The sequence below is a fragment of the Momordica charantia genome (genome assembly GCF_013281855.1).
Source record: "Momordica charantia cultivar OHB3-1 chromosome 1 unlocalized genomic scaffold, Mcharantia_2.0 BLBB01000001.1, whole genome shotgun sequence".
Lineage (NCBI taxonomy): Eukaryota > Viridiplantae > Streptophyta > Magnoliopsida > Cucurbitales > Cucurbitaceae > Momordica > Momordica charantia.
In genome coordinates, this window is record NW_028275157.1 from 18,301,139 (window position 1) to 18,320,363 (window position 19,225).

Genomic DNA, 19,225 nt, shown 5'->3' on the forward strand with positions numbered 1-19,225 from the left:
CGTGTCCTTTGTCTGGAAATGGAGAATGGCCACAAGGGGTTTCTTTTGGAGTCAATGTAGTTTTAAAAAGAAGACTAGAGGGAATTTTTTAATGCATATTCTTTTTTTTTTTATTTAGACAAATGGATATTCTTTTCCAAGTTTATTTGGATATAAGATGGAGTGGAATCTTCTTTTTAGTTGAAAGCAATTCCGAAAGTGATAAGAAGTCCAAGAGAAAAAATTATTAAATTCCCACTTTGAGAGATGTGGTATTATGAAGTTGCTTGCTGAGATGACCATTCTAACAATAAACAAATTTTTTAATAAAATTCAAAATGAGAATTTGGAAAATAGTTTCTTAGGACGAATTAAAAAATTAAAAAAAAAAAGATGAGGACTAAAGTTCATGGTAACTTCATTGTTTGTCAAATGCCTTTAATGTTTGGGAAAATTTGTACTAAATTCTCCTAATTGTGATATATACACTGCACCTCTTGATGGTATTTTAGGTTAACGTTGATTTGTACCATACTTAGTTGATATCAAATGTGTCGGTAAGTGATGTACCTTCATTATTTTAAAGTTAAAAACATGATTTTGGTCTCAAATTGATTCATGTCTTGAATTTAATCTCTATTATTTGAAAAAAAAATAATTAAAACTGAAATTTTGATAACAGGTCATTTTACTAATTTTGTCGCTCTTTCTCTTCTTCTCTAGCAATTAAACACTTTGATCAACCTTTTTTTTAATTTATTTTGCAACTAATGTGTATAACATAACCTTATTATTATCAACTATATGATTGTTATTTCTACACTAAAACATACTAATTCCTTTTTGTTAATTCTTAAATTAAATTCGTCAAAGCGAGTATAATTCAATGGTAATTGACATATATCTTCAACAAGGAGATCGTGGATTCAATCCCCCAAACCCCACATGTTGTATTAAAAAACAATCTTAAAATAAATTTTAACACTGTAGATTGAATTAGAAAGGGGACTATATTTTAGATATGTACAACTAATGTGTTCATTGTTAAACTTTCAAGAGTATTTAGTGAAATACAAAAACTCAAACAAAAGATAGAGACCAACATTAAAATATATGGACAAGAACATCATTTTAACTTAAAAATATTCATCTAGCATATAATTTTGCCATAAGCAAAGAAAATGTCAATGAAAGATCAAAGATCCCACAATGCATCCTCAAATCATCTATGACAATAACAAATGTAGCAATAAAGTTGAAATTCTCTCCAATTAACCGATCTCCTTGCAGTTCTATTTTACATTCTCAAAATAAAGCTCACAAATTTTCCTGCTCACAACAGGCCACATAAGTAACCTTTCTAATAAACTTAAAAAGCGAAGAGCACAATCAGATCCAAACTAACTTAGTGTACATCATTTCTTCAACTACCCAGCTTCTCAGAATTTGATAATGAATTACAAAATTGACAAAAACAATCTTACCAATTAAAAACAAGATGACATTGAGTGATTCCTTCAAAGTTTGAATTGGTCACGCCAGAGCAAGAGGGATTACATACCAGAAAGTTATATGGTCACTGTCATTGTGTATTGAAAAAGACACAAATCTAATTGACTCACACCATAGGCATGGAATAGATTCATGGTTTCTTAACTATTCACTCCCAATGAAACGAAAATGACTTGAAACTGATACCACTATCAATTGCAAGCCTAAAATTATAAATGAACTATCTTAATAAATAAAGAAAAAGTTGTACTAAAAAAAGCAATAAATAAAGAAAAAGATAGTTGAAGAAACCCAACCCGATTATATATGAATCAAAAAGATATCCAAAAGAGAGCAAGTTTAAAAACGTAGAAAATCGAACCAGAAGCCAACCCCCAGAATTACTAAAACTTAATTAAGTAATTATAGTAAACAGAGTACAAATTCACGGTGAATAATAACATAGACAAATCGAGAATTATTATAATAAAAAGTGGCAACAATTTGAAAGCAATAGCTTCTTGAGAAGGGTAATTTTAAAGGAATCATTACAACAAATAAAATTCAAACCCCCCAACAAAAAGGCAAAATTAATCCAAAATGAGCACAGCACACCTTCCTAATTCGTTTTTAAAATTACAAAATTATACTAGGAAGGGAAAAAAAAAGGTCAAAGATACCAAGGGTTCCAAGTAAAAGTAATAGAAATCATTGACACAGTTTCTGAATAAATATCAATACAGTTTGAATGTTCATATTTCGACAACTTTGCATAACCTTGCAGTTGGACTAATTACTCCTAAAAACTAAAGAATGGACAGCACTAGTGCTACTCAACTCTCAAATGGACAGTGCATGCACCAAATGAATATCAATTACAAATGAACAGATTATTCTTTAATAAGAGAGGTTAAAAAAGGAAAGAAAGAAAAATGGCTTGTACAGTTACAAGAAGAGGATTGGTTTAGTAATGCATGGCAACATGTATCATGAATTCTTCTACCTCCATGCCAGATCAGTCATTTTTGCCCTTACCCTTTCCCTCGGTACCTTTACAGCCGTCATATGCCGAGACAAAGAAAGTACTCTGATTCTTTTGCAGAAATCTACATCCAAAATAAAAGTTAATCAATCATCACCAGGCTAATAAAGAATCCAAATTAGTTCAATTTATTAGTTCCTAACGCTCTTTTTATTGGAACATGAGACAAAGATATCTAGTAGAATTGGTATGTTTATACAAGAGAATAATGTAAGATGATATAACTTGTAAAGATCTCCTTCCCTAATCCTCATTTCTAAATGAATAAATATGAAGTAACTACATGTCGGAAATAAGAAGGATATAATAACTATGATGTGTGAGCATGCATGTGCCGGTGCAGTTTCTCACTGTTCTAACACATTCAAAGTAAATACAGTGTCAACATTTATAAGGTTCGCGACGATACTTCAGAAAATCAAGCAACTTCTGGTGCAGCCGGGTCTGTGTTTCATCTTCAATATTAACATATGCCAAAAGCTCTGGCAACTTAACTGTAAAAACAATCTAAACGAATCAGAAATCATATTAAAAAATCTGGAGTCCAGAATAAACATTATGGAAAACTGGAAACTGATGAATAATAGGATTAGGGAGTGCAATTCTCGACGTACCAAAGAGTCGTAGCAGATGTTCTGCACCATATATGGTTGACGGAGAGACATTATCTACGACTAACTCATGATATTGTTCACGTTCTTTATTGTACAAGAGCAGTACAGGCAATGCTTTATCAAAATAACATCGGATTCCTTTCAAGACTTCTCCCAGTGAGTCGGTAATGCTATACCAATGAAGAATAAAAAGTCAAAGTCAAGTCTAGTAAGCATGAAGAGCCGCTCAGATTTCATCTGAACAACAGGATTGAGGCAACAAATGTTTCAGCCTCTCATTTTTAGACGTCACAAATTAGTACAAATTTGAAATGAAGATGAATTTTAAGAATTAAGAGCCGTTTAAGATAAGGTCTCCGATAAGTGATTTTTAACTAGGGAGGGAAGAATCCAGCTTTTCCTATCTTCCCTTCTATAGAACACCCTCCAACAAATACCTTTATCTTCACCCTGAACATTTATATGAATAATTTGGATTCCTGCAATTATCAAAGTATTAAAAACTAAAACTATTACCAACTGTCCAAGGAGTTTCCCACGTCAACTTCTAATCCCAGTCGGCAGTCAAGCATTTAACCAAATTATTAAGTATTTTAAAACATGTAGTTGTCAAAACAAAACTAATATAGAAACCATAGGCACTCGTAAGGAAGAAAATTAAATGCAAAGCACTCAACTATTATCAGATTCATGCATTTTGTATTCTTTCTTAGGTATAAGCAAAACTTACGTGCCATCTCTTTTGGATCTGAACTCCAAGTACTTTGTCAAAATATCATCGACAGTTGGTGTGCGTGGAAGTTTGACTAGCTGGCAAAATCATCTGAAAAATCAATATGCTAACTAGACAGATGCATGGATTACTTAAATAATGAATCTTTAATTCATTCATGTGATAAGAAAAATACTTGAAACAATCAATTTATCAAACTAAACATTACGTTAAAAAATGTCTAATTCAATAATTGATAACAAGTTGTTATTTGTTAAGAGTATTTAAATTGCATCAAGGAAAACTGTCAACTACATCCATCAGGACCATTTTGCAACAAAATTTTAAAACCTGACGTAATGCATAAAAAATATAAAGGACAAATGGAGGAAAGTGAACTGGACTATAAGCTATCTGTGAACTGCCATTAAAATAGACAAAAGCATTAATATAATGACATGGAAATTATCGAAAGTTAACATGAAGAATGCCTATAATAATGACGATCATTGAGTGTAAGTGCAAGAACATTTCCTAATCTGGCTAATCATTTCGCTAGATGTCCAAGTTTAACCTACCAATACCTTCTGACAACCAAGTACGACAGTATTAAGAGTCCTCTTTAATAAGACAATACAAATGGAAAGAGATGCAGGACTCAAACAGTTGACATGTACCTTATCCTGCTGCGTAACAAATTCCCAATCATCAACAAGTTGCTTTCTTAGTGTTGAAGGTATTTGAATCTTGATAACTTTTTCTACGGATTGATTGTCCTTCCAAAAACCATGGAACCACATTTAACCAAATATAATGGCAGGAAAATAAGCAACATAAAAATGTAGAAGAATATCAGCTGTTCGGAATCACAGATAAAAGGAAAATATAAAAATTAAAACAAGTACAATGACTAAATCAAGATAGAAATTTAAGAGAGAAACATAAATGAAATAGAGACAGCCTAGGGGCAAAGGATTGAAACGTTTGCTTATATAATCAGAACTTGGGGCACTGCTCGTGATATAAAACTGACCTTGATGCCCGAGTCATTCTTTCGTTTCTTCCCCTTTGACACTGCAACAAATGTTAACAGATCAATGAAAATATTACAAGCACATATTGTTGTCACAAAAACAGAAAAATCAACTTTGCCATTGTAGTTTCGTATGGTTGTTTACACATTCCTACATAAAGAAACAAAGGAAAAACTTCTCAGGAGGCAAATTTTTAAAACGGTCAGTTTTAACAAATAAACTAATTTGGGGGGGGGGGGGGGGGGGGGGGGTTGTGGGTGGGAATTAGGGGGGTTGGTGGGAGGGTGATTGCCGTTCCAATCACAGAGTGTGGCCAATAAAGGGACATGCAAATGATGCTCTTTTCATTTTGTGGACCGAACGGATTTTAGTAGTTCAAAAGTCTTGAGATGGAGAAAATGCATTCATATTCAACCTTGACAAGTAATTGTAAAGTTCAAGAGATGCTAGGTTGAAAATTCAGGCTGTCCTCACCTTAATCGGGTAAAGTTTCATTTGAGATGGGTCTCCCATTCTAGGAACTGAAGCAGGTAAAGTTTTCTCATCATACCAGTGCAATATTCTAAGAAACTGTCCAAAGCCCAGCCTAAAACTACCATTCACTATTTTTTTCCCCTAAGATGGCATCTTTTGGGTCAAATAAAAAGTAACAGTACTTCATTGATTGAGCAACACAGTGAAAGGTAGTTTAACTCAACTAAGAACGTTTTAAAAAAGAGTTCAATAAAAATGTAAAAATACACAATACCATTGTTCTTGTGGTCCTCTTTCTCCACTCTTGCATCTGGAAAGAAACAGATTGCATTGATCAGGAAATGAAGAAAATTATTAAATACACAAGAGTTCAAGATTGCATTGATTACCATGGTTAAAAGCTTTAGTTGACTGACATGAAAATTCTCAAAGTAACAATATCCCTTTTTTTTAAGAACGGGGAGTCGGAAGGTTTCAAATTCAGACCTCTAGACCTCTAAGCCAGTATGACTAAGAGACCCCGGGCCCTTGCCAACCGGATTGCCCCTTTGGTGTAATAATATCACAAATTACAGTTTTCTAACTGAATTTTATGCGTGAGAAATAAGCAGATGTTATTCATAAATTGCACTTTAGGCAGACGCATTAGAAGAAAAGGAAAAGATTTCAAGTAATCAACAAATATTGTTCCTAAAAGTTACCAAAATTACAATCAATGGCGGAACTAATGCTGCATTTTTTTAATTTAAAAAACAGCTATTTTAATTTTTTTACAAATATAGCATTCAATACTTATTACAAATTAATAGCTAGGTGTCGGTAGAAAGATTGAAGAAATTGTTGCCTCTTACTGTAGATAGTACTCAACTGGGTTTTATGAAAAAATGAGAAATATGATGTCGTTCCCTTTACAAATGAAACACAAGGATTAGAAAAGAAAAGGCAAAAACCAGCTTCATCTGTTCATCATCAAAATTGACCAGGAACAAACAGATTGGATGTACCAGTGCTGTTATGGGGGATAAAGAGTTGGAGCTTAGATTTTGAAAGATAATATCATCAGAAAGTTACTCAATCTTCTAAATAGTAATTAGTAAGCCAAGACGGAAAGGGGAACCTCCAGAGTCCAGGGGACTTACATAAGGGGGGGGGGGGGGGATCCCCTTTCCCCTTTATCTTTAAGTAGTTGATTCTTTGGATGGATGATCAAATGCACATAGAGAAGAAAATGGAATTAAATGCTTCAAAATGGGGAATAAAAGGGTCTCCTCCCTCGCAATAGGTAGATGGCACTCTCCCTTCTAGTTCAATAGATGAACAAAAGTTGCTCAATTGGAGTAAGTTTCTGGATAATTACAAAACGTTTTGAGCCTCTGCAGAAACCTTCAATGAAAGAAGAAAATTGGAAGAAAAAGAAATAGACCAAGGTTTAAACAAGTCCACCCTTAAATTGGGCTACATATTGTCTGATGCAAGTTTGCCTAACCTTTTACAAGTCATACAAAAACATTCCTCTGACTATATTTTATCTCAAACCAGAGCCCCAATCCTCACAAGATGCTCTCTGTCATATACTTCAATGCTACCACACATTTTTCCAAGAAGTAAAATCTTTAAATAGACGTTGAACAACATGCTTTTGAACTTATGGTGCAACACAAACTCACTTCACAATGTGGTGGCGTGGAAAACACACCACATTAACATATTTGGTGCCTCTAATCTACCCTCTGGGAAATATATCACCAAATATTTGCAAAACACCACCTATATATTTGGTGGTCAAGGATCAACCCACAATTTTTCACTCAATATCCACAATTTTTTATATATTGTCAATATTTCTAACATCTAACATACTGGAAGAATGACATGTACCCCAAATTGCTGTTGATATTGTCAATGTTAACTAATGATATTGACGATATTTTCTTAGTTGATTAGAATACATCAAGTTCCTATATGTACCAGGCTACCAGCCTAGTTCGAGTGCCATACTGCTCCCAATCAAAATTTGATAAGAACCACCATTGTCATCATTACTCTAAAAGACTTGATAAGAAATTAAATAGATCCAACCCTAGTGCTCAAAAGCCTCAAACCAAAATCTTAGAGATACAATGCACAAAAATATACTTCGACATTGTCACCTTGAAACACCTAAAATAATATATATATATATACACACACACACACACACACACACACACACACACACACACACACATGCAATTACATGCTGAAGGGAAAATACAAAATACTTGGATGTTTTCATGTTGGAACACCTCATCCATAACTATATATGCAATTATGGAGTGAAGGAAAAATCAACAACTACGGTCAATATTTATTATGAATAAGATCATAATGGTACAGAAAACTCATGTACATGCAAACCAACAAGTGACAAATGGAGTAACTCTTTTAAGTACTGTTTCACGAGCTGGTGCCTCATTATCCAAATTGGAAGAATATTAATGAAAAAAGTAACCTTATTTTTAGACAATTTTAATCATGTTTAGAATATTGAAAAGTTTAACGAAGCAAAAGATGCATAAAAAAATACTACAGCATCAAAGACTTTGATTTTGAACTTATAGATTTTGTATAACTAAGAATTTGAAGACTACCGGTCGAGTTTTTTGGCTTTGCTTGTGCAGATCGTCCAGACTTTGAGCTCTTTTCTGCATACCCTTTCTCTAGGGCCTGCTGCTTCGAACGGTTCTCATCAGTACATTTCATCAGACGATCTACGCTTACCCATTCGTCCCAACTGTTAGCAAGATGTCCATTGTAATAACTTCTGTATTGCTTTTATAAAAATGACATAATAAAAAGATGCTAGACATCCAACCAATGTTAATAATTTCCATATTTCCTTTTTTTTCTCAAATGAAATTCTATATTACTTTTCAAAAAGAACATTATTACCATGAAGAAAGAATGCAACCAGCTGGAATGAAAATTCTAAACAATCCTTGGCGGATGATTTCTTAGAGGTTATTAGTGTTGCAATGGGTAAGAACACAACTTCAACATTTCTCCAAGCATTTAATCGAGAAAAGGCTTTAAAATGTGAAGGCGGAAGTGAAGTAACTAATACAAGAAAAGTCTTGAAAGCTTAAGACTTCCATTTTCAAATTTTTTTTACAAAAATCTGGAAAAATTAACAAAAGTAAAACCCTCCACCCAATTTTATCAATTGGAACTGAAAATCCAACCCTTGAGGTATCTAAATCACAACACAGTGCTACATAAAACAGATATAGAGGTAAAATGTCATCAATGCTCAAATTAAAGAATGAAAACTAACAACACGAGATTTGGAAACTAATCACTGTTTTTTATTCATAAAACAAAAGTTACTTATGATCTTAAAGTTGTGTAATGCAAGATAGAATCACGCAACCAATATGCAGTGCAAAAATGAACTATTTATGAAAGGCCCTCTTTCTTCTTCGACTTTATGCCATAATATAGAGCATCAGAGCATTTAACCAACAATTCCATTTTGGCCATATATTTACAGGAAATAAAAATGTGAAACGAAACTTTCAAGTTCATTAGCCATTCCCCTTCAAGATATATTTATTTTCATATTCACGAAATCTCAATTTAGGATGATAACCCAAATTGCTTTACAACAAATCTGTAAAGATAAAACAAAAAAGACAGAGACAGAGACAAGCAGATAAAGCCCATCTGCTCACAGCAACTAAGGAAAGCCCAAGCGGATAACACTCTATGATGTAGAGTTTAGGTTGGTGATATGGTTCTTCTTAAATTAAAGCTTATCCTCGGCTTTCGGTAGCAGGGAGAAAAAATGCAAGTTGGCACCTAGATGCTATGGTCCGTATGCCATACTTAAGAGGTTGGCCAGGTTGCTTTTTGATAGGATCCACTAGTAATACATCCATATATCCTGTTTTTCACATCTCACAATTGAAGCTGGCGGGCTCATCATTCCAACCATGTCCAGATCCTCCCAGATTCCTGCACATTTAGCAACAGAATTGACCCCCAAGCGATGCAAGGAATGTGTCCAACCAGTTATAAAACTTTAGGTGAGACAAAAGTCCTAATCCATTGGGAGAATCAGACTGAAGACACTGCTTCATGGGAGCCCTTTGACATTATCAACGAGCAATTTTTTACAAGGGAGTTATTTATTTTAAGGAAGATATGCACGGGTAGTTATGAGGTATGAGAAGTATATAAGATAGGAGTTAGACAAGAGAGGTGGTTATCATTTTGTGGAGAGAATAGACCCTCTGAACGTCCCTTTTCCTTTCCTATGAACTAGTACCAAACAAGGACAAAAGAACTTTCCAATTGTCTATCAATCCCTCCCAAAACCCTCCACACCCTTCAAGATTCTCCTATTTCTCTTTAACAAGATATTACAAAGGATGAGGCACTATGTCAGCTAGCGAAGCCAAATTCCCGTGTTCTCGTAGGTCTGTAAAGTTCTATTCATTTTAATGTTCTTCATGAGATTATACCACTTTTAACTTTAGAGAATTTCTCTTTTTATCCATTATGATTGAATCTGGAGATATGATTGAGCAGAGGATTTTGCGAGGGTGTGCTAGATTTATTTTGCATATATTACTCTTTGGAAGTTTCTGCTGGTCTCCTTTATACTTGTCATACTTCTTTTTACTATACTTCTGTCATACTTAAAATGAAGTTTCATTTAAAAACTAACAATATAATTAACTTTTAAAAAGAAATAAAAGTAGAAGGAAGATGCATAAGTGCTAGCATATAAAGCTAATTAGATGAGGTTACATGATAGGTGAAAAAGAAGAGAAGAGGGCAACTTACTACACAGTAGATGGAGTGAGTGAAATAATAGAGGATTCTAATACAAAATAAAAAAAGAGACTCACTTTTTATTCCAGCCCTGCAAAATGACAAATGTTCTGTGGTCAATAACATGAGAAGGAACTTTTCACTTTCGCTAACATACTCAAGACTTTAATAATATCTAACATATCTAGTCACTTCAGCATTTTATGCTGATGGCACTTATCTTGAAAATATTTTATTACGATTGTAACTCAAAACAAGAAGAGCTTGGCAAGGGAAACTGCAAGACATGGAAGTCAAACTTACTAGATAGTGCAGAAAGTATCTCCATTCCTTCTTCCTAAGCTCGACTCTTTGAACCTGAAAAGTAAAATCATAACCTGGATCGCTATTTATTTTATCACTGTGGCTATGCAGAAAAAGGGCATCAATTTCCTTTTCACATGAGATAATATAAAATGGGAGTCATGGTGAAGGATCAAGTTAATGCAACCGACTGCTTTTCATTTTTTAGAAATTAGCCATAATTTTTAGTTTTATGTGAAAGTTGGTTATTTGCTCTTTGTTCAATTTAGATGCATGTTGAGTTAGTTGAGAGATTTTGGGAGAGTGGTCTTACCACGTTGTTATCCACTATATGTTTTTCTTATATAGCTTCTGCAGTATGCAGTAGAACTTGTGAATGTCTTACTTTCCTCTGTTTTTATCTAGATCACCTTCTTTCTTCAATATTGTTAGAGTACATTAAGCATGTTCGTGCACAAACTGTGAGACACTTGAAAGACTGTTTGCTTAAAAGGACGAAGATCGCAATTTTGAGTACAAGAACTTGCTATGACGACTCAAGGTAACCTGACTATTTTAGATTATTTTCTGAAAAAAGAAATTATAGTAAACAAAATATTTATTGGATTTTTCTACAAAAGAAGTAATATCTCTCCATTAGGGGACCACATTAAGCAAGATGAGAGTAAGGTAACTGAAGCTGTGATCCCAAGATCATCTAGAAAGAGAAAGCTACCTAATTATCTAACTGATTATGAAGTTGAGGTAAATTATTCCTATATATTTTCTTCCTTTTTTTATATAACTAGGAGTCAGAGCTTTGCTCCCCTATATCCACGGGCACCCATGTATGCCCCAAGGCAGATTTTCTTCCTTCTTACAAGTGATTCATGTGAAAATTAGTACACTTCTAACAGTGAAGCTAAAGATATTTCTGAACAAGAAAAGGCAATGCAAGAAGAAATCTCAATCTTGGAATTGTACAAAGAAGCTCGTTCCAAAGCCAGAAAATTGTTGATCTAGTTACTTGCAAGTAGGTACATATTTTATATGTTGAAGAAGAGGGCAGATGGTATCATAAACAAGTGCAAAGCCTGCCTTGTTGCATGTGTTTTTTCAAATGATTCACAATTCGAACAATCATCTTTTTAGCAACTAATAAAGATTACAACTAGGTGAAAAATCACTTAAAATATCTTAACATTTGTGACTTTGAGTCTTTAAATTCATATCCAAGTTTATTTGTTAAGGAAGCATCCATCACAATGCTTCTCTTTCTCTTTTATGTGGATGATGTTCAAGGGGGATGACAATTATGAAATAACTCATTTTCATGATCCCTTGTCCATTTGTTTTGAAGAGTTTGAGAGAACCTAGCTGTTTTCCTGGACTTGAAATTGAAAAATCAAGCCAATATTTTACCTCTCGGAATGGTATTGACTCAAGGGATCAAATAACAGATTACAGACTGGAGCTCAATATTCCGATATTTTCATTAAATAAACTCGCCAAAAGTAAACTAGAAGTTTTTCAAGGAGCTCAGGGTGTTGTTAATAGTAGTTTTGCACCAAGGGGGACTGTCACTAATCAGTGCAACTCACCACTGTCTTTCTTTTCCTGAGAGTCAGTTGCAACTTTCAGTTTTATGTGAAAGTTGGTAACTTTCTCCTTATTCAGTTTAGGTGCAATTCAGCATCGTTTAGTTGAGAGGCTTTAAGAGAATGGTCCAATCACATTGTCATGTATTGTGTATTTCTCTTGTCTGGCTTTTGTAGCACCAGTAAAAGTTGTAATGTGAAAAATAATAAGTGCATAATAGCATTCATGTAAACCACACATATACATACAGAGTGAAGCATAACTAAATAACTAAGCCAGGTGTGCACTGCAATTAGCAGAAAGCAGTTAAATCCAACAACTCCAATAAATTGTGTGGGTTTCCCCTTTGTATATACTTGGTCTGAATCATCTTCTTTCTTTGATATTATTAGAAACTAAGCTATAATACACTAATATTATTTCCACAGCCCTCGTATCCCCATATGACCTCAGCTAAATGCATCTCCGTACTGACTTCTCTATCTCCAGTCACATCAGCGACCAAACAAGCATAAGAAATCCAACAACCAAACACAGGGGACAGAACTGATACGATCGAATTAGGTTACATGAGCATTATTAGCCCGTTATAATTGTTCTTTTCCTCTAAACCAGGTGCTCCAACAGAAAGGCAGGCTACGAATTCCATGCTTCGGGGAAGTTTAGAGAAAATGAAAGAAATATTGAAAGACGAGTTAGAGAGTAGATCGTAAGAGGAAAGGTACCTTGGCTTCGTAGATGCGAGGACCGTGATAGGCAAGGACCTTCTCGCCTTCGGAGTAGAGGCTGGAATTGGACGGCGGAGAATCGCCGCTGGACATGTCGCCGTCGGTGGCTGTATCGTCCTTTGAGGAGTTTACCATTCTTGAACACAGAGAGATAGCGAGCGAAGCAGCCAGACACGAGGCCCGTGGCGCTCTGATGAGTGCGGAATAGAGCGGGAACTGCCATCGCCTCTGTTTTTTCTCTTTTTTCCCACCCTCAACTCTCAATGAGTTTTTACTTTACCACTTTACTTAATTTTCGTTTTTTTAATTGCATTAAATATTTACCGTATATTGTTAATGTATAATTTGATAAATTGCTAAATCTTATTCAATAATTTGTACATATGGTTGGATGTATATGAATATTTACTACAAGTTTTTTTTTTTTGGTTATTTTTTTAAATTTGGAAACAAAAAGTTATCTATTGAAAATAGGTATGAATTTTATCTTTATTTTTTTAGGGTTAGAATTTATTTTGTGATTTTGACCTCTGCCACCAATATTAAAAGCATTGTTCATTGATGGAGGCTACTATAATTTGTTTTTAAAAATAACTACAAATGTATTTTACAAATTAAACTTAAAAAAGAGCAAAACAATAATTTATCTTTTTAATTTATCCTCTTGGATTTGTGACTAGTCTAATCCATGTTTAACTTAGTGTCTTAGTGAAATTAAGTCATTGAATTTAATTGAGATTAATTTCCTACCTACTAGATCTATAAACAAACCTACAAAGTTATTGAGATACAGAGTTATTTCAATAAGTCATTTTGGATTAATGAATCATTCATGATGGTTACGTACTCTATCTATTTATATTGAATTCTAAATATACATGCTCAACGATGTAATTTCAACAAAAATTAGATTTACTAAGATTAATAGACTCTGAAAAACCCAAAAGTCAAACATATGCCACATGGGGTGTTTATTTGGTTATCACAACCTACAAAATTTTCACCTCCGCTGATAAGATACATCAACCCATGTTACACATACTTTACATCTTGTTCAATTAATAATTATTTAATTTTATTCCAGCCACATGATTATGATAACTGAGAATAATATTGTAGGTATATCACAAATTTTACCGGTTTGGTGGAGGGATTTAGCTGCCTGAAAAAATAACGAGGCCATACATAGATAAAAGACACACAGAAAGCCAAAGAAAATATAGTATTTTCCGTTTTGTATTTTTTTGAATTATAATAGTATTCTACTTTACTACCACATACATATTAAAATAAATATATTGATTATGTAACGTAATATATAAATTTACAATGCCACCAGCGAAAGAAAAATGAAAGGACATTATATTTTATATATATGATCAATTTTCATTCAACATTGGACTTAATGCGTGGAATATCACATAATTTTTTATCAAACACAATACAAATAAGATAAAACCGTGGACTTTTAAACTAGAAAAATCTAGAACTAGTAAGAATTATAATAAAATATATATGAAATTCCAAACAACATTTTCCTAATAGTCTAAACTTTCGACTTTAAAGCAATCAACAAATGAGCTGAAAAAAATAATCAAGTATATAAACAGAACGAATTTTATTTAATCTACGTCTTGGGCGCGGAGTTGATCTCCACCGTCCATCTGGTCGTCAGTGGTGCGAGGCGGTGACGTGGGTGGGGCCGAAGTCCTTGATCCCTCCAAACGTATCAAAATTGACGAACTTATGTCCGTCGCCGCCGGGGCTTGGACCCGACTCCTTTATGGCTCCGAGAGATAGCCCTTGAAAGAAATCTCCAGCGACCGACGCCGAGTCCATTACATTGAGGGGCCTGGCTTCCGTCACAAGTAAACCGCCATTGCCAGAAAGAGCAACCAGCAGAATGAAGCCAATCAAAATCTTCCTCATAATGCCAAATTAATATCGAACTAGAGAGAGATCAGAGAGAATTAGTTGGTGTAATGCTGTGGAATAATGGGGCAAGTTCGAGCGGTATTTATAGCGAGAGATGAGGGAGGTGGGAATTAAAATGGGCAATGTATTTTTTTTTTTTCTTCTAATTTTTTCCTTCTCCCTCTATTCATATTCAAAGTTGTAGGCAAAGGAACGTGTGGGATAAATGAGAAAGATCGAGGGAGGTTCTTGGCAATGGCATGCATGTTTGAGGAAAGTGAGAGCAATTCTTTTCTTCCTTTTAAGTTGCAATTTTCTTCCATTGGCGTTGAATGAAGAAAAAATGGGAGGTTGCGAGTCCAAGTTGGAAGTGTTGTTATAAATAAGAGATTTGGAAAATGCTGTTATAAATGAGAATGTGACGAATACCATATTAATTTAATTTGTTTTGTTGAACTTTTGGTGGGTGTAGAATGGGGGTTGGTCAGCAAGTTTCGCAGTGCCAGCTCCGAGGCTACGTAATGCCTTGACTTCTAACTTCCAAGTATTTCTCCATTCACAACAACCCTCGTTGGTTTGACTGGAGTTTCATCCACATATGGAGATTGGACAATTGCATATGATATTTAGATGTTTTGTTCACACCTAGCTGCTTTTTATCTCATCAATTTTTTTTAATCCTCGATTTAATTTTTCTCTACAAATTGTAATTGACACTAACATTTCAGCTTCGTGTCTAAGATATATTATTGTTGCTGCATGTAACTATTAAGTTTAATAATCAATAATAATGTACAACATAAATATTAAACTGACAGCACTACCATAATATATGAACGTATTAATTAACCTTAGCAACACTCTTCATTAACAAATTATGAATTATAAAAACTTATATAATGACTTAAGAGAATGGTGTGATTATTACAAACAAATTCATCATAATAACACCAAAACAGACATAGTTCAGCGGTAATGTCGACATAAATCCACATGTTGTATTAAAAAAACCTCATCTAATAGTCATTGAAAAGAAGAAGAAAAAAAAGACATTAGTAAGCTAGGCAAAAAATAAAGGAGATTCATGAAAATGTGTTACAAAATGAACATAATTCTCAAGCTAATCAGAAATAAACATTTCAAGCCCATTATGAAACGGGCCTCTCTCAACCACATACAGAACAAAGCCCATAAAACGCAGGTGGCATGCGTGGAACTAGAACCCGGAACTTCCGTTCCGTCGCTTCACTTCACCAGTCATGAGTCAAGTCATCCACTTGACCGAGGTTTTTTGTTGTCGGTTTGTCTATATTTCTACTTGTCGACCAGGCCTGCAGCGACTGGACTGGACTGTTCTCCAAACGACAAGTCGGCACCCCTTTGCATTCTTAACTAAACCAAGCCAAACTCAACGAACATTTTCAGTGCCGTATTTGACATAGCGATAATGAAAGGGCCCAAAATATTCCCATCAAACTTTAACATTCTAGACCTTTCAAAAATACTTAACATAAGAAGTAATTAATTAAATAAATATATATATATATATATATATGTAAGTGGGTATATTTTAGAAAAAATATGCTTATGATTGTGCACTTTTATTTGAAGGGCTATTCGTTCATTCTCAAACACTTTCTACCAAAGACTTGGCATTTTTTTTTTGTTTGGGGGGATTGGCAGAAGCAAGGGTCTCCAGTTCTCTAGGAGGATTCTTGGAAAAACAAGATTAAAAATTGGAATTTGAAAAAAAATGGAATCTTTTACTGTGAATCACAAGCTAGAAAATGGAATTGATTCTAATTCTAAATTATCGATATTTGAGCTATATAATAAAATAGTTGCATTGGCATCCACCAATTTAAGAATATGGAAGTAAATTGACTAAAAAGGATGGAATTTGGTAACAGCCATAAATAAAAGGAAAAATAAATAAATAAATAAAGATTCCAAGGTTGAAGAAGAGAGGAGAGGAGAGGGAATTCAAAAGCAACACGTGGGAAGCTGTGCCTTTTTGGACCAGCCTGCTTTCTCCTCACTACCATTCTTTGTTTTTGTATCTTGGATCTTGTCCTCTTCTTTCTTCTCCATCCATCCATCTTTTATTATTATTTTTTTTTGTTGGGTTAACTTTCAAAGAAAAAAAAAATCCTCATTTCTTATTCTTATTTTAATTGAGTCAGCTGCTTGTTTTTGTTGTCTTTTGACTTAAGAGTTTGAATTTGTATAAAATTGAAAAGACTGAACACAAATTTAGCATATTGGCTTGCATATCAAAGCAATGTATTTGCTGCATAAATACATGCCATATATAGAATTTATGTTGCAAAAACCTCAATTTCTATGGGTTAATATTCATGCGTCTCTGCGAACACGAGCATAACTTAATTGTAATTGATATAAATCTCAAAGCATGAGGTTGTGAGTTCGATCTCTCACCCCAATATGTTGTACTCAACAAAAATATTCATACTTTAACGGTCGACATAAAAATAGATGAATGACTTGATTTCTGAAACCTATTTGAAACCAAATACAAGCAACAAAAACTCAACCTTTCAAAATTCATTTATTTGCAGACTCCAAATTCAAGCTCTATAAACTTAGATTCTCCAAATTTATTTTTAATTTTTAATTTCGTCAAATTTAATAAAATGAAATTGATCTGTATTTCTTTTGGATTCAAGGTAATTTAGAAAGTCACTCAAGAACCAGTAAATATACAAACTAGACACTCAAAAGACTTTATTTTTTTTTCCAATAAAGCAATATTTGTAAGTTTGGATTGTTTCTAAACAATTTCATTTTTTTAAATAAATATTATTTGGTCCATTTGACAACCATTTTATTTTTTATTTTTTATCTTAAAATTAAGTTCATAAACACTACTTTTTCACTTAAATATTCCATTGTTTTGCACCTACTTTCTAAAAATATTTTCAAAATCTAAGTTAAATTTTGAAAAACTAAAAAAGAAAAAAATGAAAATTTCAAAAAGTAGTTTTTATTTTCTAAATTTGGATAAGAGTTCAAATATGTTCCTAAAAATATCAAAAAAAACTTTTCTTTTTCTTTCTTTCTTTCCTTTTTCCTTTTTTTTTTCCCTCAAAAGGCCTCATTCATTTGTTGTAAATATAAGACAAACTGTCGAGAACCAAGGTGAGATTTATATTGTTATTTTCTCTTACTAATATCTTTTTCGTTACTTTTTTTTTTTTTTAATACCGTTGGGGATAAAATGCACGAAACAAAGCTTTCACTCCCATACGGAAAGCTGCAATAATATAGATTGGAATATTCGACATATTAATATAGTTGCAAAATTTTAAATGAACACTCAATTAAGCATAGACACAAAATTTTTGCTTTGTTTGGATAAAATCAAATTTACAATGAGATTTTCAAATATGAAGCTAATACCAAATATATATATATAGAGAGAGAATATTTCATTTATTTTTTTGTTAAATAGAATGAAATATTGAATACTTAAATTTACTGAACAAGTATTTTTTTTATATAAATATATATACGTATAAACTTGCCTAATACTAAGTTCTTCAATATTTTAAAAATCTAAGCCATGCTCAAAATATTTCAAAAAATAGTTATTTAAAAGTATATTTATGTTTTTTTTTAACTTTAATTAGAAAAAAAATGAAGGACACTATAACTAAAAATACTTATCTTTTTGAATGAACAAAGAACAAAATAAAATAAAACAGTTCCAACAAGAACTTTAAGTAATTCAATTTTAATAAAGATAAATAATATATATTTGAATTTCAAATGTCATCAACCCCTACAAAATCAGTAGGAATTTAACCAACTTTCAACTACTATATGGACGTGTAAACTTAACAAAGCACCACAAGGTCCATGTTTTGGCTCTTTGGTTACCTTGAAATCTTCAATTTTGGTAAACAAAACAAACCTTTAGAATTTATGGAAAAAAATAATAATAAAACAAACGTTTAAATACATTCTCGTACCTTAAATTTCATGTTATTTAATAAAAATCTCGGTCACCTATTTTCGATTTTTACACTAGATTCAACATGTGTACTTTGAAATAATGCCACGTAACACAATTCATCTAAATGTGTCAAATATAAAAAAAATTTAAAAAATAAAAAAGAATATATATATAACTAGACTCTTGCAAAATTCAATGAAGTAAATAGGGTCATGTTTTTCAAGTTGGAGGTTCTATTTTTTTATTTTTTATCCACAATTGTGTAAAGTTGTATTATGAAATCAAGATTAACATATTTATCGCATCTATATCTCTAGAACACCAATAATAATTTGACAGCTTTAACAAATAGTAAAAATTTAATGGTGAAAAAAGAAATTTTAAAATTTTCTAGAGATAAAATTTTGGAAAAGTAAGTTTTGGGCATGGTATTAAATATCTATAAATATATCACATTTCTATCGACATGTCTATGTATCTATGAATTCGATATTAACATGAGGAGTAAAATCAACATTTTCATTATAGACAAAAAATCGAAAAAATATGAAAAATATCAACAAAC

The 19,225-nt window shown here is 32.9% G+C and overlaps 1 protein-coding gene across 3 annotated transcripts; it reads right to left on the reverse strand.

Annotated features, from left to right (window-relative positions):
- Positions 1-2,156: 2,156 nt before the first annotated feature.
- Positions 2,157-13,028, reverse strand: LOC111005555 (MRG family protein). 3 transcript variants are annotated; one of them, XM_022277087.2, is made up of 11 exons: positions 12,768-13,028; positions 10,465-10,538; positions 10,239-10,252; positions 7,977-8,119; positions 5,621-5,656; positions 4,872-4,912; positions 4,516-4,614; positions 3,857-3,936; positions 3,127-3,296; positions 2,922-3,006; positions 2,157-2,576 (listed from the first exon to the last, which is right to left on the reverse strand). In XM_022277087.2, exons 1-11 carry the CDS (start codon positions 12,991-12,993, stop codon positions 2,486-2,488), a joined length of 1,059 nt encoding a protein of 352 aa, XP_022132779.1. In that variant the 5' UTR covers positions 12,994-13,028; the 3' UTR covers positions 2,157-2,485. The 3 variants fall into 3 exon arrangements, with proteins under 3 accessions (XP_022132779.1, XP_022132780.1, XP_087981663.1); XM_022277088.2 differs by having other exon boundaries at positions 10,465-10,518; positions 12,768-13,023; XM_088125537.1 differs by lacking the exon at positions 10,239-10,252 and having other exon boundaries at positions 12,768-13,024.
- Between the last annotated feature and the right edge of the window lie 6,197 nt (positions 13,029-19,225).

Bases quoted from the DNA above. Each gene is read 5' to 3' on its own strand.
- LOC111005555 (XM_022277087.2), bottom strand. From the start codon at position 12,993: ATGGCAGTTCCCGCTCTATTCCGCACTCATCAGAGCGCCACGGGCCTC. The intron at 5,657-7,976 runs GTAGTCTTCAAA...GTTTCTTTCCAG, and splicing joins AAAGCCAAAAAACTCGACCG to ATGCAAGAGTGGAGAAAGAG. The intron at 2,577-2,921 runs GTATCGTCGCGA...TTTTGGATGTAG, and splicing joins AAGTTGCTTGATTTTCTGAA to ATTTCTGCAAAAGAATCAGA.